This window comes from Dermacentor silvarum, chromosome 2, assembly GCF_013339745.2.
Source record: "Dermacentor silvarum isolate Dsil-2018 chromosome 2, BIME_Dsil_1.4, whole genome shotgun sequence".
Classification (NCBI taxonomy): Eukaryota; Metazoa; Arthropoda; class Arachnida; order Ixodida; family Ixodidae; genus Dermacentor; species Dermacentor silvarum.
Window position 1 is genome coordinate 121,244,965 of NC_051155.1, and position 20,610 is coordinate 121,265,574.

A 20,610-nucleotide genomic window follows, 5' to 3' on the forward strand; every position below is an offset into this window, starting at 1 on the left:
CATGAGGAAACCCTGACAGGTCTTATACCCTTATCAAGGACAGACGCTGCGAGGGGTCTTCATTTACTCGCTCAAACCAAGACTGAAACTTCATGGAGCACCCCGATTTTCTCGAACTCTCGTCTCCACCGCCTGGATCCTACACTGAGGCTGCAGATTCTATCGAACTTCCCCCGCCGTGATGCAACTTTACTTTGCCGCCTCTGGTTAGGGGTGTCTTTTACGAAAGCGTACTCATGCCTTATGGGCATGTCCGACACACCAATCTGTGACTCGTGCAACTGTGAGGAGACGATCGAACGCGTGTTGTGTTTTTGTCATCTTTATGACATCGAGCGCGACATTATTCTGCGTGTGCTAAACCGATTAGACAGCAGACCGTTTTCAGAGACAATGATTCTTGGACCATGGCCCCACGTGTCGTAGGCTTACAAAGCGACGCGGGCATTGTTACAGTTCATGAAGTCGACTGGCCTCAGTGACCGATTGTGAAGTGTTGGACAACCACACGTGTTCATACTGAGAGTACTTTTTTCCCTCTCTCCTTTCTTTCTTTTCATCCCTTTAAACCCCTTTCCCCGTGTAGGGTAGCAAACCGGACGTGCGTCTGGTTAACGTCCCTGCCTTTCCTTTTTTCTCTTTTTCCTCCTCCTGTTCTGAACAATCAGAATTTCAAGCAAATTGCGGAACCCTAAAATCAAACAAAATTACCCAGCGCAATTAATTGACGATGCAATAAAACGCGCAGACGTGCATGACCGTAAGACGCTTCTTTGTATTGCGAAGAAACCGCTTCCCTCATCCCACCACAAGTATTATCCTAACCCATACTGAATCAGTCTCACGTGTTTCGCATGTACTAAAGAAACACCAGAATATTCTAATGCAAAATGAATGCCTAAAAACATCTTCGCTGAACCACCTAAAGCACCTATGGTGTTGGGCTACTGAACACGAGGTCGCGGGATCGAATCCCGGCCACGGCGGCCGCATTTCGATGGGGGCGAAATGCGAAAACACCCGTGTACTTAGATTTAGGTGCACGTTAAAGAACCCACGTGGGCGAAATTTCCGGAGTCCCCCACTACGGCGTGCCTCATAATCAAATCGTGGTTTCGGCACGTAAAACCCCATATTTATTTTTTTTCAGCTAATGCAGTATAAAGCAGTATTAGAGATATACTATCAGCAGCATCATCATCATCATCTAAGACTGACTGCCCTGACTAGTACGGCTAGTACTAGTCAGGGCAGTCACACGTGCACATTCCAACAGGTGACTAGTACGGCTTCAAACTTTCGTTTAACAATCAAAGGCGATATAGACTGTGACACTAAAAACGAAATATATGTGCTCGAATGTACTACGCTGTGCAAAGAACGGTACATCGGACAAACAGAAGGGCCGTTTAGATTGCGCTTTAACAATCACAAATCCCACGCTAACACGTTGCCCAACCTGCCCATCTCAAGACACGTGCACTTCCCTAACCACTCATTTGATAAGCTGAAAGTCACGTTGCTTGAATCTGCATTTCGTTCAAATTATGATAGAGAAGCGCGTGAATCCTTTCTTATCTATAAGTTTGACATCGTCGCATCTGGTTTGAATGAAAATGTAGGCAATTTGAGTTGCCTGTCTTTGTAGCTCGTCACATGTTCCCTCGTTTTCCTTCTTCCTACTAGCACTTCACTATTCTTTTTTTGTTCTTGCTTTGTAACATAGCACATATTGGGTGACGTTTTCTGTTGTCACCTGGCGATTGGCTTTTGTACTTCATTTCTGTGCGTTTTTATGCTTTCTATTTTTAGACGATGTGTTTGCAAATGCCATCCGTTTATACACGTATCAGCTGTTCTTTAGACCGATTGACATGCATTTTGTTCGCCCATTTTATTCGTTTTTCGTGTAAAAATAGCTTTATTCGGTTGATATGTACATGTATATTAACTGTACCGACGCCATGCATTGTATTCTGATGAAGGCCGGAACCCTGCCGAAACGTCAATAAACCGCTGCATACGCGCGTCTACGTGACCGTGAATATTTACCGGACCCAACATCGCTTTGTTTTCTGGCACTGTGTCGCTATATATATATATATATATATAGTTGTTCCTTGCACACCACACTTCGAGGTGGTGTTATGGTTTTGTGCTGCCCGTTGCCTAGCATCGGTATTTGGCCTCCGTAACAAGCTCGAACAAAAGTTTAAATTGCTGGAAAGACCAAGCCGACGTTCTTTAGAGTGTGTGCGTGCGTGTGCGTGTGTGTGTGCGCGTGCGTGCGTGCGTATATACAGACTTTACGCGGTGACCGATATCAGACTTTCAGGCGCCTGCAGCACTGCGTGGCATGAATGCGGACGCATCATGCCTCTGGAATGCCACGTACGGCAGCGTCTTTCACATTTCTGCATTTTTTCTTTGCCTCTATGCTACCGGACTCGGCGTATCGCGTCGGAACCAGGACCTTTCGTGACAGCGCGCACGTATGGACAGAGCTGCCAGTATAAGCAAACCCGTGTTTCTTACGGAGACAATAAATTTTGCCGAGATCACCGCGAATAGGCAATCCCCGTCGCGATACGAGCTCCATCGAAGCCTGTAGATTTCGTAAAACGCCGCTACTTTGAGCTGTCGTTTCTTTGTTTCTTTATTTTCTTATTGCTTTTATTGCTCAAAACACCGAAAGCTTCGACGTCTCCAAGTTTTCTATATTTTTTTCTTCTTCGCGCACAACGGTCGATCAGGGACGAGCGAAAAACGGTCTTCGTCGATGGAGGATGTAAGACGAGGTGAAACGTGACCAGCCTTCATACACAGAGTTGCGCGAACATTACCGCGGATACATTCGCGCTGCTGCGTCTTTCAGGCTTTTGACCCCCATTACGTTGTATTTCATGTACAGGCGTATATATATCTAGGATAAAACGCCGGGCTGCTCCTCTGGAGGGGGCGCATAGATACTTGTAACGTAGAGCTGCCCCTCGCAAACTTCCTGCTGTTTTGCGACGTACACGCCTCTTGAGTCATCTCGTTTTACTGTACGCAGGTTTTACTGTACACTATCACCTTACTGTACCCTATCTGCCCATCATCTCACGCGTTGAAACGTGAGGTCAGTTGTTCCACGGTTTCTTCACTTGCCATGATCATGACGTGATTCGCGAACGCACGTCGCTTCTATGCCGCGAGCAGCGTAAAAGACGGCTGGATATGGCTACTCGCTAAGCGCGATTGCGTCATCACTTGGCACTTGATTGCCAGAACCTGAGATTGGTTGCTTATCAACAGCTGCGCGCGAGCATGCGTGCGTGCTTGGATGCGAAGCACAAGGCGAAGTTATTGTAAACGGGCTAACATGGCGCCGAAACGTCCCCTCACTCAAAAACACGAGCGAACACGCACAGTTGACGGCGATAGCTCCAGACAGTATATAGATTGAGCTTGCTTCAAAAGGGAGCGACACTGGTCTATAGTTGGCATTGCATCTTGTCGTGGGAACAGCGCGAGGAATGAGCACACAGAGAGGCACACAACATGAGCGCAACACGGATACATATGCAGGAAAAAGAAGGCGGAAAGGAAAAAAAAAAGATAGACAACGTAAAAAAAAAATAGCAGCTATAAGCTGCGAGTTTATAAGGCACCAAAAGGGGCATTTAAGGGCCGCGAAAGATGAAAGCAACATGTTATTCGAATGTTTGTTGTGCCGGCCGCTGCAGAAGTTCATTTTGTGTTCAAGAATGACGAATTCCAACCTGCGGACGCACATGCAGGTAGGATATGCGTTTTGGTTCTGACTCCCCTTTCTGAAGCGCTTCAAAAAAATATTCTAAACATCTTGCACGCTTTTCACCACTCTGCTTTGCGAACGCCACTGAAGCTTACTTGTCTAAGGCGGTAGCCGGGCTTTCTTTCACTCGTCCGTCCTTCTTCAGGGGTTTGCATTTAAATATAGCACTCGATGCGTTTTTTTTTTAAATCGCTGACTTTAAAATATGCAGCCCTCTGTCCCGTGCGGGGTGGGGGTTCCTTGAATAATCCACCGGCCAATAGTCGGCGGACGGCACTCCGTAGTGTACTGTATACTACTGAGCATTAAAATGGCTTTGCACATGCCGTGATCGGAGGCATCTCATCTACCGCGCGGCAGCCTTGCTGAAAGGAGGATATGTATGCTCGTCGATAACGTAGGCTTGAAAGGACTGTGTGGGCAACGTGCATTGATTGCTCGCGTTGCGGTGCTAGGTGGGATGTTCGCTTCCGACAATGACTTTTTTAGGACAGCCCTTGATTAGGCGATGTCCTTATAAACACGACTGCACCGTGCCGCTGGCTGTCGGGAACTACCGGCGTCGCGTTCTATTCGTAAGCTACATTTCAGCGCCTATACATTATAGTCGTTTCTTTCGCTTATTTTTTTTTTCAGCGACAACATCCTAGTAGCTTGCCAGAATTTTAGAATCTTATGCGAAAGCGCAGGACCCTTCAACATCTGGAAGCAAGCGACAGAAGATGTCATTTGGAAATAACACTGTGTCCTAGACGGAGCTCCATAAGCTATAGTGCTGAGCTTTGTCGTAGACACGTGAGAACCGTTAGCCGTTGTGACGTGTCGCTGCGTAACTGCAACTGCGCTTTTGTCTCTATTTGGGAGCGCCTCCGGCATGTTGTTGAAATTTATTCATAGTTTTCACCCGTAGCGTAATAGTGGTGCGGCTAGACTGCTGGGCGCGAGGTCACATGTTTGATACGCGCCACTGTCGAACGGAGGGATTTTCCTAAGCGTGAGCCGTTTTATTTGAGGCCAGACCATGTCAGAAAGGTTTTGTGTGTGTGTGTGTGTGTGTGTGTGTGTGTGTGTGAGTAGGCAAAGAAATGATTATCACCTAAAAGTGGAGGGAAAGTAGCGTAATAGTAATTGATTACTTTTTTTTAGTAATTGATCGGTTACTTTCATGAAGGAAGTAATCAGTAACTGTAATCGATTACATTTCTGATCGAAGTATTTGTAATTGTAATTGGTTACCTTCTTTTTCTGTAACGCGTACAAGTCTGGTTTTTGCCGTCTGTCTCTCTTTTCAGCGTGCCGACCCGAAGAGCTGGTAAACACGTCTCACATGGTTAGACGACTACGGAACAAGATCAAACAATTCAAACGCTTTCAAATGCGCACAAAACATATATCGTTCAGCGGGGTCGCAGACTCCTCTGCATACTGTTCAGCCATACTCTGCGAGCGCAGTGCCGTCATGCAGTAACTGCAGGAGTTTCACCAGTCTGCAAATTCAATGCACGGCTCTAACAGCTTCGCGAAGCTCCTGTCTCGTTCCGCCTCGGGGTCCTAAAGAAAGGCCATTACACATTTCATACGGGCCCATACACGTTTCTGTAATCGAGCGTATACCAATGCACGGGTAAAGCAGTCTTGCTCATTGGTCCCTAGTTGCCAGCAGCCGCGTTAGAAAAACGGCTGTTCCGAGTTTAACAGTGCACCCGCCTTCCATTTCTCTTTTCTTTCACTTGCGTTATCCACGATGAATTTCTAATTATCCTGTAATATGTTATCTCTCTGGCGATGCGACGCTTACATTTATTATTACTATTTGGTACTACATTTACTATACTATTATTGTATTCATTAATAGCTTGTGCTATATCTCAGTGATGGCAGTCGTTTCACACGTACATGACGCTGAATAATACAACACAATTCGCTTCAGGGCTATTTGTCTTACACCTCAAGTAAAAACGCTGTAACGCGTTGTAATTAAAACTCACGATAAACCTTGCCACCTTTCTTTTTTTGATAGACACGAATGGAAATGTTCCTTGGCATCGTCAATTGGCGCCGCTTACTCCATTCCTCTTAGTGTTTAAGCATTGAGCATGCTTGTCCCTATCTTTAAAGCTCTTTTTTTGCGTGTTCCGTGCCACTCATCTCAAGTATTCAAGAGAGCCCTGCACGGCAACATGGGCCCCCACGCGGAAAACCACTCGCACGGCTTCTTAATTAAGCGACGCGGCTAAAAACGCAGACGCCCGCTGTTTCGCCCGGTTGTCAAAAGGACAAGCGGGCACACCAGCCGGCACACGCCTTCCTGCGTCGCCTACTCTCGCCAGGCTCGCGAAATTCGCGCGGTTTAAACCTAATCCCGCTTCGTAACGGAGAAAAAGTGAGAAAGAGATAAAAAGTGCCCACCGCAGATACGCCAACGAGACTGCGGCTCCAGCCGAATTATTCGCTCTTCCATTTAGAAGGCGCTCGTTACAATCAGCGCGGCACACCCGGCTATTCAAAAACACGGTGGAGTGGCGCTCGGTGACGGAAACACGCCCGTCGCTTAAATGGCGCCCATTGCGAAAGAAAGGGTCGAGCGGTCGCCGCGACGTTGGCCGGACGAGAGGAAGTTTGCATAATGCAGGCAGCGGCGGCGGATAAAGCGATCAAACGACAAAGGCAGCAAGAAATGAGAACGGCAACAAATAAAGGGAACGCATAAGTAAGCGAATCGGCGGAAAGCTTCTCACATACAATAGCAGTCCCCAAAAACGGTGTCTCGCAGTGGGTCCAATTCTTTGCGCAAATACTGTTTTCGACGAACGACCGAGTTCATCGTGAAAGAAGCAGCTGCCGGCTGATAGGAGGCAAAAAAAAAAAAAAGGCGATACTGGAGGCTGAGGGCGGTTACTCAGTATAGCGGGAGAGCGCAAATGAAATGGCGTAGGAACAATAACGGATACTAACCAATGAGGTCGCGAATACTAAAACGACCGATTCGCTCAGACTCTATGGACACTATACATTCAATCGCGCATAATAATCACGATGCGCTTGCGCGACAAGCGAGGTTAGAAAAAACAAAACACGAAGTTTCTTTTATTCACATAATTTCGTTTCCCCGTGGACGGGAAGACGTGCCAGACAATGCTTATGTTAAAAAGTACATTTCTCGACCACTTTATTTGCATGGTACGACAGCGATTTGCTCCAATAGTTTAATCCAATCACCTGGAATGCGACTGGCGAAGGGCTATTCCTCTCGTTCTCGTTTCGCTTTCTCAAGGTGTATATGTTAGCAATTTATCACAACTCACAATGTGTTCAGTCCTTTTCTGCAGAGTAGGATGAATCATGCGTGCATACGAGAAGTTCATGAACCGTGAACACTCAAATCACGGAGGCCTATTGTCAATGCACACCCTTTAATGGCGTAATGAAACGCGAACACGCGTCCACATGCTTGTCGATCCCTTATGGCGCATTTTGTGACGCTGCGATTTTTTCCACCGTCATTAACGATGCGTAATACCCAACGCCCCCAACCCTAACGTTACCTTTATTTCATTATCTCAAATATCTAACCTCAGTATTAAGCGTTTCAATATGTCACTATTAATGTTGCTAAGGGCGGGACGGGGAAATATCCTGCCGTGGAGACACCGTAACCATTACCTTCTTGCCGATCGGAATTATTCAAAGGCAGAAAAGCAGCTGTGAGTATTCATTGTTTCCCTAGAGGCCTTTCTCCGACAGAGTGACCAAGACCGGAACTATCTATTTTCGATGATGTGAGATAGAGCCGGTGCATTCGGCCCCACATGGCCAATAACTTTCAGTTACAGGCTTTGAGGCGAAGGTAGTGGAAATGTTGTCTATATAATTTTACTTCGTTGAAGAGCATGACACCAGGCATGAGACAAATACAACGTAACACCCAAGAAGACGAGGAAGTCTAATTACATGGGTTCTTTGATATGGAGAAACAAAAGAGAGATAAATACAACGATTGGTAACCAGCAGAGAAGTCACGTGTTTCGTGTGTGAGTGCGCATCTGTGTGCGCGTGAGTGCATGCGTGCGTGTTTGCTGACAAAAACACTTGCGCTCACTCACTGACGCACGGGCATAGTGTGTAAGTGTTACTTTACGAGTTGGTGCCTGCACGTGCGCACGAAAACGCCAACACATATGCACACATATATACACATACAAAACAATAAAAAAAATTAAATGCCGGGGTTTTACGTGCCAAAACCAGGATATGATATGAGGCGTGCCGTAATGGGGGACTCAGGATTAATTTCGACCACCTGGGGTTCTTTAACGTGCACGGCTCACGGGTCATACAAAACAACTCTGCGTTATAACTTATAAACTAGGGTTCACATCGACAAAGCCTAACTGGGTATTAACCTTCATTTAGTCTTCACATTTATTACAATCAACTTTAATGACCACAAGTGTATTACGTCCCTATACGCTTTTTCGTTATAGCCATTCTATACAGTTTTTTGTATATCATTCTCGTCAAGCAGGCGACTATTTTTAGGCCCCTTTACAGCCACGCCTCATCTAATGTTTTATCCACGCCTCTCATCATTCACTACTCATGTACCACTGACACGCCATTATCATCGCCTTGGCGCTCTTTAGCCACATCTGGCCCTTGCGCCAATAAACCCCACTAATCATCATTGTTGCTGCAAAGTGCGTACACGTTGCTAAGCTTTCTTTTCTCTCTCTCTCTCTTTCTTTTTTTCCTGAGTTATGCTTTCCACCGATACACAAACTTTGTTAAAATTGGGCATGCAGGAAAAAAATTCAGCGCTACTCTTTCCCGCTTTTTTTTTAATTTGAAGGAAAGGTGATCACCATTCACTCATGCATAATTACAACGTGCTCCTTGCTATAAAAGCAGGGATAACAGAAGAAAATGTTTTAACGTACATCTGGATTGGACGTTGGAAGGTAAGAAGCAGCTTCAGCAGTGTCCGTTACACGCTTCGAAGTTTTAGGCAATTTCCAGGATACACTCATGACGCTTACCCCGCCCCGGCCCCCCTTTCTTTTTCCTTTTTTTTTGTTTTCGTCCTTTTATTTTACTTCCTGCTGCCCTTAAATAGCATTTGATGTTCAAAACAGCTCACATGTACCATGGGAGCGGTAGAACTCTAATAGAGAAAACAAAAGGCTAAACACGGGCGACTCCAATCCCCGCAGCCCCGCTGGTGGCAAAATAAATACGTAAATGCTTGGCAAACATCGTAAACGTTGTCTCTGTTATATTTTACTATTTCACGCCTGTTTAGTTGTACAATATAAAATATTCTCCCTTTACTCTCTTTCTCACCTATATAAAATATCGCCATAGTGCACAGACGATTCAGGAAAATGAAAGTTCCGAAGAACAGCCGCGTAAAATGTTCTGAGATTTCACCTGCCTTTTCAGCCGCTGTAACGGTTCTATTGTGCTCGCTAACAAGGGTCTGTTGGTTTGTTGTGCTTTCCTAGAAAAACTTCAGTTTCCATCAGCACTGAACAACGCACTCATTTGTACGGAGCCCATGCCTTCGCTCTGGGACGGCAAAGCGATTCGTTAGTGGGGTAACTCAGCGAGCATCTTCTTGTCGTGAGCGACGTCCACGATATCAGTCGCGAATGGCCTCGCGGGGCGCCTTTGTTTATTTGCAACTACAACATCCCTCCGTCCGTCCAAAAGAAAGAAAGAAAGAAGAAAGAAAGAAAGAAAGAAAGAAAGAAAGAAAGAAAGAAAGAAAGACGTCCGTCCATCCGTCCGTCTTTCTTTCTTTCTCTCTTTCTTTCTTTGAATATCTGCATGACACTCAAATGATATAAAGAAGCCATGGAATCGGTATTTTCTCACAAGTTTTCGTGCTGTGCACCAGATAAAATGGACCTGAGAGTTCTTGCGCTTCATTTGTCACAACTATATGTTCTCGCATTTGGTGGCCAGAGAGTACATTTACCGTTTTCCGCCATTTCATTAAAATTTGCGATTTCGCCAATCTGCTGCCGCACTTAAATAAGGCTTACCTTTACCTTTCTTTCTCTACATGGCTTAATGAAGTAGAGATGCTTGCAGTTTGCTACGTCTAATAGCTGGCGACACGCATGAGTTAAAGATCAAAGTGGTTCTGAACGCTTAGCCTTACATTACCTTACGTTTGACGACGCAGTTCTATTTATTATTAGCAAATTTTAAGCGTGATTCGCAAGTGCTGCTCTTCGCAATTCGAAACTTCGAAGTAAGAGTACGCACATACGTCAGAAGTAGCGTTTTGAAATACCTGAGAAATACTGCAAACGCTCAATAAAAAAAAAATGAAAAGGAAAAAAAAACTTCAAAAGGTTGACAAGGGGGGGGGGGGGGGGGGGAGGATACACTTCACTACAGCGACAGATATGGTTCCTCTCACGTAGTGCGCCCCTCCATAGAAGTTTGTAATCCTTGATGCAGTAACAGCAGACAAAACAAAAATTGATAACACAATACGCAAAGATGTCTTTGCCACAAGCACTGCTGTCAGACATAGAGCACGCTTTACAGGCGCGACTGAATAATGGGAAGTGAAATGACAGTCTCGAGCTCCACGAGAACAAAAATTCTGCAGTGTTAAAAAAAAAAAAAAACGCAAGCAAGTTAGGAACAGCCCAGGAAAAGAAACATTGAATTGTTAAGAACTTGAACAACTTCATATCCCGAAAACAAGAGCCTAGCGCAGAGCGCGCAGATAATTCGGCGAGTTAGTTCAGCGTTGTAAAATTTGAATGCGCAAGCAGACGACAATAATAGCAGGAATACAAACTGCAGGCGAAGTCGGTTTTTGGACTATTATGTTGAAACTGGGCTTTTGTTTGTCACCCGTTCCTATTTGGGTCGTTGTTCTAGTTGTAAATTCATGCTTTATAATGACGTAGCACGCCATATCAAGATATCAAAAAAAGGCGAGATTTTTTTTTTTTTAATTTTCTACCGGGCCGATACAGCAAAAGTACCTGTAGGTTATAAGGTAGCACCCCATTGGCATAAATATTCGTGCTTGCAATTCGCAGCGCTCTGTACAAAAATGCGTAAATAGTATGAAAGCGCTAACGATTCTAACCACCAAACAATTATTGCCGTTAAAAGCAATTATTCTGCAAGACCTTACTGAGATATTTCCTACCCTGCTTCACAGCTTTCTCTTGTCTTTTCATGGGATCGCACGTATACATACGTACCAAAAGAAATACAGCTTACCAAAAGCGTTAACGCTGTGCGCATATTTAGGCCACACGTTCTTCGCTTTCAAGACGAACAGTGCAAGATAACTATCTATTTAAAATTGCTTCATAATAGGTGTGAGTAAAGCAAAGCCATATCCACTTAATTAGTCTGCACTTATAACTAAAAAGTAATTCTGGATTTGTGTTATACAGTCCAGAAATTATTCGTGGAGGCAAAAGATTCGTAGAGCAAATTATTCGTGGAGGCAGCCCCCACCAGAACTGAAATATTCCTGAGGATCAATTACAGGTGAGCAGCACGCATTGCGGATTCAGGACGTCGAAAAGAACTGTGCAACACTTCTTTTGGGCATACACTTTCCGAGTGTCTGGGTACGTCCACCACGCAGAGGGACCAGTATAATATTTATTTACAAATACCGCCTCCAAAGCAAGAATGTTTCCTTTTTCTTAAACACCAATCTCAAAAGATAACGCTCAGTTTCTAGAGCCCAGCGTACGGCATTATATTGATCATGCGCTTATAAGCAGTATGAATGCCATCGACATATTTTGGCCCCGTAAAATTATCAGCCCCTGAACAAGCCCACCTGAGAAATGTAAGAGATGTCACCGCGTCGCAGCGACTTGGTTAGTCGTTGCCATAGATGCTGCAATTCACGGCATTCTTTGAATGCCTTGTATGCCGAAACGTGTCTCAGGAGCAGCAGTCAGCGGTTGAAATTTCCGATATAGATTGTCTCCACCTTTGTGCGAAGTGACGTAAAACTGCACACATCGCAACGCTCACCGGGAAACTGTATTTCAGTTTAGCAGCACCGCGTGGTTAATATGCACACGAAAACGTCGGGCACTCTCAATCGGACTTCGCACATGTCACATTAAGCGCAATTGGCGTAACCCCGAGATAACGAAACCATAAATAGAGACAGTTTAGAAACGAGATATAAGTGTCTGCCAGCAGTAAAACCGGTACCCGCAGCTAAGGTAAAATACACAGGGAACGCCACTTCGAACAAATAATCAGCAGGGCTAGCTAATTTGTTGCTTACGCGCCCACCAGTCGTTCAACATGGCGGCTAACATTGAAAATTTCGAAAGAGAAGTCGTGCCAGGCAACTGCGTCGTTGCGATCTGTTGCTGTAAAACAAGAATGCATAGCTGCAACCCAAGCTGGATCAAGCGGATAGGAGAGGTCACACTATAGTCTTTGAAATGCGATAACGTAGCTTTCTTTTTCGTCTTTCCACAGTCATCTTCCCGGTATAAGCGTGTTGTACTGCGGCGAGCTTGCCTGAAAAAAAAAAAGGCTAGAGAATGAACTCCAACACTCACGTCCAGCAGAGCGTGTAGCTGGGAGTCCTCGAGGACGCTCAGCAGGAAGTCTCGGTCCCGCTCGGAGCAGTCGGTCAAGCAGTGGATGTCGTCGAGGCTATCCAGAACCGTGGACACCGCTCCTTTTGCGAAGCGCAGCGCCACGCAGGTTGGCAGAGGACACACAGGGGAAAAGGACAAAACGCACTCACGACAATGCCAGCAATAAACGCACCTCTAATCTACTTCCCCGTGTGCAGAATACCCTTAGGACAAACGTATCAGCAAGCACTGTAGAAAGCGTGAGAGATAGGCCAGCGACAGTGCTTACTTAGCCCGACATTTGGTTATCAAGCTAAGAAGAGCATACGGATATTAAAGCGCGTTTTTCTTTCGAGAAAAGCGCGAATCGTTTTAGTTAAAGTAGTTTGCGGATGCAGTGAATGAAAGTATAAATTGAAGAGGGGGCTAACACGTACACACGCACATAAAAGTGCATGATTTAAGCATAGAGGAGTACTACTACCGCCAAAGCATATTTTGTACAGCAGGAAGCGCCGCATATAAAGGATGTTAACTTTTTGCCCACCGGTGGCCTTATTTCGTTTCTAAAAAAAGTACAAACCTTCACCAGAACGTCTCTAAAATGAACTGAGAAACGAAGTTAATATTTGTGTATAACTCGAACGACATATCCTTCTCTACCGCTCTCACTGACTTCAGCCGTTGTTGGCACATTTTGTAAAACGCACGTTTGTTCATATACAACTGATAGTAGACATGCTTATGCTACAGATGATATATGATGCGTTGTCGACATCAGGCCACGCCGACGCTCTTTGGAAGAAGCATTAAATGCACTGTGGAAGTCTTGGAAATAATGTCAGGGATTCTTTTTAAATTTAATTTATTGTTGCTGTAGCATGTGCTCTGAAAGTACTCATAAGCCGAGTACTCCAAATAATTCGTATTGTCACATTAACACGCAAGAATAACAGGAAGCTACGTAACAATGTAGGGTTTGCAACTATCTACTTTCTTTAAATTGATTTCCTTTAGATTGTAAATGCGCATCATCCTCACCGTCTTGCATCGATACATTGAGTAGACATTATTATGAGCGACAAAGACAGCGCTGCGTGTGTAAAACAAGTCACCCATCTTAGCTCCTTAAAGTAAAGAATATTTAACTTATTTACTCCTCATAAATTATTCAAATGCCTATTGGGAATAAATGTTATTTTCCCTAGCAGGTGATGAAATCCCACATCAAAGTAGTATACCTAACTATAAGAAGGTATACAGGCAGTTTTTTTTTCTTTTTTTATAATGAAGCGCCTCAGCTGTTAGTGATTCTTCACGGTAACTTTAGGCGCTAACCCACCTATGGCAGTCACTTCTTCCTCAATGCCTTGGTCTAAAGCTGTGTCTAAGGCTGGGTCACTGTAGAAACTCGTCCATTTTGGGGAAGACACGGCTGCTAGCACAGCACCCTGCGAAAAGGAAACAAATATGGTCACGATGGCTCGAAAAAGCGGTAAGAGAGGCGCAGCCTTGCGCTCGAATTGTATTACAGAAAGACAAAAAGCAGAAAGTGTGAAAGTTGTGGAAGCACAATCGGGAAACAATACTAGTTTAGTACATATAACTTCGCGATGTGCAAGGCTTAAGAAATTCGACAAAGATTCATTGCTCCGCTAGCGCCCGCAAGGCAAACGTAACGTGCTCAGAATGATATTCAGTTGAGCTAAGTGGTTCATAGCTAAGGCTTGTTTTAGTTCAACCGACCTTAGTAAGGTGCTTGGTTAAGCACCATTAAACAAATCACGCTAGCTGGACTAGGGCATAGCTGGACTAGGTGCAACTTTCACAGTACCTAGCGAAACGGTGAAAGTGCGGGCTCACTCCGGTATGCGTTAGTCTGACATCTCAATTGCGTATTACCCTTGATTGGCGACATTTTTTTTTCAGTTTTCATGCAGTACCTCGATCTACGTTTTATGTTTCTTTCTGCTGCGCGATTTTTGGCCTATCCCTCTACGTCGATACTTGCTGTAGCGGAGAATCCCAATAATTATAACCTCTGGCATAGTGCCAGCTCACAGATTCAACCAAAATTTGAATGCATGAGCCACGCATGTGCATTCGTACTCACAGGTGCTGGAAGCCTTCGTAATTACATATTGCAAGTAGCGTGGCCTGTCAATCAAAGCCAATAAAACTGCGACACTGTTACATCTCCGAGGCAGGTTGTAAACTGCCGAGTGCTCGGCAATCGAATGTCATTCTTCGAAGAATTCAGTGGTCTGGTGGAAAAGCTTGATGGCTATGCAGACTTAAACTCTGGAATTGAGCACATAATGGCGCGAAACTTTGAGCTTGAGACAATTAGCATGCGGAGTGCCAAAGTGTCTTTAAGTGTCGTGCCCTAACAGTCGCACATGGGTCAATTACTGCGCGCTCGTGCCTCGTGGTTTTCAAGCGATATTGTGCACCGAGAATCAGATGGCCAAGCACTCATTAATCTGCTGATTCAGCGCCAGTTCTCTCGCATGGGGAAAATGGCGGCATTGTTTGTTGGCATTACTCGCAGTTCAGAAGACACTACTTCATTCACAACTCCGAAAAAGCACGACAAATGTTCCTTCCCCATTTATCTGCCAATTCCCGAAATACACAGAAAGTCTAGCCAGCCTGTTTCGGCACTATTCAAATTGGCCCAGTCCCACCTATTTGAAAAAAAAATTGCAGATTACATTAAAATATTCACCGACGTATCTGTACACAGCGACGCCCAACGCGCTTCGGCAGCTTTCTTCAGCCCTTCGACTGACATCAGACGGGTGTTTAGAATACTTCATCCAACCTCATCGGCAGCTGCAGAATTGGCAGCGATTGATGTTGCTATGAAGTACGTACACAAAGAATTAAACGCACTGAAGTTCGTTATTCTTACAGAATCCCGTGCTGCCCTCAGCAGACTGAGATAAGATGCCTATTGCCCAATATTATGCAGTATCCTAGAATCTGCCAGCAAAAGTACCTCGCGTGTAGTGTCCTTCATTGCCCAGTGGATACCCTCGCACGTGAGTATCGCTGGAAATGACGAAGCTGGTCGTCTCGCTTCAAGTTGTGCCCACCACGAATGTGACTGCCCTGATATTTCCTGTATGTTTGAAAACGCTCGTCTTCTGATATGCCGACATCTCCTAAAGCAGCACCCATACCGGCGTTTGCAGACGGATCGTTCCAACCCCTTGTTTTTGGTCGAGGCTCGCCCCGTCATGCTAGAGCACTGTTATGCAAGTTAAGGGTTGGGTCTGTGTTGGTGCGCGAACGCCTATACCGACAAGGACGTGTGTACAGCCCGTCGTGTACGTTTTGCGGCTCCTGTGAGACACTTGAACATCTCGTTTTATAGTGTCCCGCATTCGTTGCGGAGCGCGCATTGCTAATTAAGGAATACAGACTTATTGGACTGCAATGTGCGACCCTTGACGATTGCCTATTTCCAAGGGGGTGCGCTGCTCGACGCGACCACGCCCATCGAGACCTGCTAACATTTATGAAGGATACTGACTTGGCCTCTCGTTTATAGACATTATTTGTGTTTATGTTTTGTTCTGTCTGTGTCTCCGTCATTTCTTTATGTCCTCTTTTCTTTCCTACTATTTTCATTTTCTCTATTCCCTCCTCGTGAAAGAGTAGGCAGGCGTTGTGCCCCTCTCGGTGGCAGTTGTCAGCTTGCTCCCTCCCTATTTCCTCCTTGTCCTTGTGTATAAGTGTACATAGCAATTAATAATAATAATAATAATAATAATAATAATAATAATAATAATAATAATAATAATAATAATAATAATAAAGAAGGCAGTTGCTGTGTAGCCAGGGAACATAAAAGGCTAACGTTCATGTTAGCCTCTTCTTTGTAGCACGCGCCCTGCGTAAGCAAAGAGCAACTGGAGAAAAAGAATACCTTCCAGACACCCGAGGCTGCCAAAAAAAAAAAAATCGTAGCCTTCTACTGCTGCGTCTCTAAAATCTTCTGCAGTTACATTTAGAGGTTATATTCAATCGATCAGTCACTTATTCAATAAAATCAATCTCTGTGACAACATTATGGTTACCGTATTTTCCACATGCCTGCATTCATCTAGAGGGACTCAGATGATCTGTAAATTCGAATGCTCTTGGAATTCCTCAACACTTCGTTGTGTAATTTCCCACACCCGAACCGCTGTCGTAATTTACTTTCCTCTTTCAATTTTTATTTGGCCAGAAAGCTCCAAATAAAAATTTTAGCCTTCATAGCCTTGCAGTGCTCACCTTGAGCTTTCTCCTGGCGTTGAATTTCCGCAGTTCGTCCACCGTTTCCTGGAGGTGTTCCCTTGGTGCACAGTGATCCCGATCCTGGTGTGGTATCGAAGAAAAAAAATAAGAGGAGAACTTACTTGCCGCTAATGTAGTCAAGAAAACTTAACGCATAAACGAAAGTGACTACGGCGAGATCACACGCTCCATAACAAAGATTCATGTGTCTGGCCTTTCCACAAGTAACACCCAGTTCACTGACATTAGCAGACACATGATAACATTTAACGTTATCCGCTAACGTGGAGGCATGTCGCCGCCTTCTTTGACTGGTCACCCAGCGCTGTTCACACCCTCATACATATTTTGCAGTGCCAAAGTACAACATCTTCCTCTCGCTCTACCTACGAACTATCCTGATTGCGTCTTAAAGGGTCCCTGAAAAGGCTAGGACAAAATTTATACACGCGTAGGGTACAGCTACAGTAAAACATTAGCGCCACAACTGAAGTGAAACGTTTCATATTAAGAAAGCTACGGACGATTACAAGTTATCCTCCTCCCTAGCCATGCCTTTCCTCCTCAACTCGTTGACCCAGTGATCGGGACTAAGCTCCGCTTTTACTGGCTCTGCGTCATGATGCGACGTCGTGTCTACTTCCAGTTGTCTTGGAGCTAGCGCGCGAAGCCTCCCCAACCTTTCTGCTAGCCGCCTGGCCGTCGATCCCCAGCGAGAGCGATCCAAACAGCGTGCGTTGCGAGCGTTCTGTCGCAGCACCCACCATGTCCGGTATTCCGACAACCGCAGGCGAGCTGGGCGTTTTGACAGATGGGCGGAGGCGTAAACTAAAGCCCCTCCATACTCCTACCGCTGTAACGAAGGGGCTTAGCGTAAACGTGAGCGGCCTGAGCAGCCTGCACGGTGCAGACACCAGGTGGCGCAGAGCTTAACCAGCCAAACAAAGAGATGTACTATTGCTGTAACCATTGCTGTAACCAAGTGTAAAACATTTTAAACTTTTAAAAAGACAACATGTTCACTATTACACTCCTGCGGAAAATTTACACCAGCAGCAAAGTAGAGTATTTGGTTACTGCCATATCAGCTCTGTGTTTGGCTGGTTGAGCTCTGTGCCACCAGGTGGCTGCATCGTGCAGGCCGTTCACGTTTGCGCCTCCACTTATCCAGTAAAACAACCAGTCCGTTTGCTTTTACCATTTGCGTCTACCAGCCAATTGTGGTAGTAATCCTCCGGCATGAAGTCACGGCCGCAAACTCGTTGATGCTGGCGCCGATCGGATACCGACAGCCCAATGCGCTGCAGCCATGTTGCCTTGCAGAGATACACGATGCCGTAGCTTCACATGTCGCGATCGCTAGATGTGCAGCCCACAACGTAACCAGGGCTATCCATGGTGCTCGCGCAACGAAAGCTTGAGACCAACACTGACCGCGCAGCTTGCGTCAACACGGAGAATGGTGTAACAGAAGCAGACGACACTTTCTGTGTGCCGGAAGTACTCGAGTGTAGTGATAAATTGTCGTTGCGTATTCTCCTTCTGCAACTCTTTCAGAGAAACAAATTAACCAACATTCCAACAATTACGAACAACATTTGTTCACCATAAAGTTGGAAAAATGATCAATGACGCGACCTGGGTAGCCAATCGGGTAGCTCGCCCAACTGACGTCAATTGGGCTATCTACACCAATCGGAAGGGCCGGCTAAAAACTCGGCGGAGCGGCGCCGCTGAGCTCGGTAGCAATGCACATTTTTAAAACATTATAATAAATAACACGCTTTACGCAGAGCGCTTAGTTGCGTCACTTACTGATCAGAAGGACCTACCCTAACGACTCAGTACGCTCGTAAAATATCGTCAAAATCGTTTCAGGTCCCTGTAAGACTAGTACCCCACTTCAAGCACTTGCTATACCAAAGGATAACACACACGGGGGCTGAGAAGACGGAACCTACCCTGAGCCAAGGGTGGTTGAGCAGTTCCTGGACGGTGTACCGTTCCTGGGGGTCGATGCAGAGCATTCGCTGTATGACGTCCTTTCCGTACTCACTGATTTGGTCCCACTGCCGACCGGTGAGCTGCGCAGGGTGAACAAGGAACACGGGTGGTCATCAATGCGCGACGTATGCGAGGTGAACATGTCTCGTTTATGCGGTCATGAAAGTCAGTGGTCGATTACCACTTGAGATCACCCACAGCTAACGTAAGACTGTAGTTGCTGTTATTATACCATTGTCGTTCAAAATATGAATTCAAAAGTGTGTTCAATATTTATGAGCAGTGATTATATCTACACATAATATAATGTACAAAAGGAGTACTCCAAACTTTGGGCTGAGAAAAAAAAACTTCCTGCAAGAAAGTTTTGAAATTATTCGATCTGTTGCCGTTCTTGTTGGCACTTTAGCTGTTGCTGCTGTGGCATAACCGGAATGAACATCTATCTTCGAAGAGCGTAATGCAGAATGCAGGATAGCATCAAGCCTCGTGGAATAGCTAGCAACCAAGGATTACTTGGTGTTATTTGCCGTTGAAGTACCATCTCTTGCCTGTCGGGAAATGTCAGAGCGAACTACAAAAAATATATATAAAAAATGTAATTACACGCGTCTTACGCTGTACGGAAACCATCAAGCCAAGACTCCTGGCCCATTTTTAGAGAATACACGTGCGAAAAACAAGAAACGTCTTATGAGCGAGAGGAAAACAGTCCCCGAAATCATCAACAGTAGGTCGAAGGCCCTCCCCCCTTCCCCCTCCCTCACATTCGTGAAAAAAAAAGTAAGTCCTGGTTGCGTCACTGACACAGGTAAGGAGGCGCACTATTCAAGTGGCGTTTGTATTTACATTACCTACCAACTCTTAATTTCATCGGCGCAGAATGTAGTAGGCATACAAGAAATTGACCCAGCGCGCAAGCGATTTTACTGGTCACCCACATTAATAATTTGCCAGTTATAACAACTTCAGTATAGGCTGTCACACTTGTCGGCTTACTTTGCTGCTGAGCAGTAGTTGTTAGTGGGCCGGTCGGTTCATCTTCTGGAAGTGACCGCCCAATACAGCACGCACACGTGTAAGACAAACGGACAGAACAGACAGGATTAGCGCTAGTCCGCTCTGCCTTTCCTCAGTGCGTTGTTTCCCTCTAACCACCAATTCCCAAACACAAGGCAACCAGGCCACCAATAAGTGTCGCCTAATTACCTTGTCGCATCGACTGTAGGCATGAGACGTTCTCTTCCCTCCGAAGAGGCTGCGATTCGTACCATTAATTTAACGGCGCTCTTATCTTGGCTATAAATGCGCAAACTCCGGCAAAAAGAGTTAGCAACACGGTTCCGTTTCTCTGCTGTTGTTCTACGATCGAGGCAGCCAAACAAAACGCTATCATCACTGTGATCGGGCTATCCAATCACTTGAGAACAACAGTGACTGGATCTGTAGGAAAGTGCAGTACTAGCGCAAATTGAGAATAATCTTTAGTAGTGTAGTGGGACAGCATCCATGAGTATTATAGGAATCAAATTGTAATTAATTTTTTTATTCGGTGGAGTTGGCGATGTACTTAGACATCTTTTTCATAAGGCTACGTAGCAACACCAAGCCATTCGCCAAAAGGACTAGCGTTGCGAGCCTGCTTTCTTTATATTCGTCCAGCTGGTCTGTGCCGAGGAAAAAGCACATATGCATATACATAAAGAATACATCAGAGCAATTTATTACCCCCTCTTACGGCTCATTGATTTTTTTTCTCCGGGGTTGAAAATTCAAGATATGACCATTTCTATAAAGCAAGGCAACCAGACGCAAACGGTTTATCTTAAATAAAATCACTCGCGCGTCAACAGCTTAAGCTTCATAATCTCCCGGAAGGCGCGAGCTTTTCACCGGAAGAATACGACTAGCTAGAAAGCGAAAGTG

At 45.3% G+C, this 20,610-nt stretch overlaps 1 protein-coding gene across 7 annotated transcripts in view; it reads right to left on the bottom strand.

Annotated features, from left to right (window-relative positions):
• The window catches only part of LOC119441717 (peripheral plasma membrane protein CASK), a 790,490-nt gene that overhangs the window by 494,580 nt on the left and 275,300 nt on the right, over positions 1–20,610 (bottom strand). For 5 of the 7 annotated variants that reach the window (XM_037706319.2, XM_049661554.1, XM_049661548.1 and 2 more), the window contains 4 exons: positions 18,642–18,764; positions 16,678–16,761; positions 13,736–13,844; positions 12,373–12,494 (listed from right to left, as the gene is read on the bottom strand). In XM_037706319.2, coding sequence (XP_037562247.2) covers positions 12,373–12,494; positions 13,736–13,844; positions 16,678–16,761; positions 18,642–18,764 — 438 coding nt within the window. The remainder of the gene's footprint in view (positions 1–12,372; positions 12,495–13,735; positions 13,845–16,677; positions 16,762–18,641; positions 18,765–20,610) is intronic. The other 2 variants (XM_049661551.1, XM_049661552.1) reach the window with 1 other exon arrangement.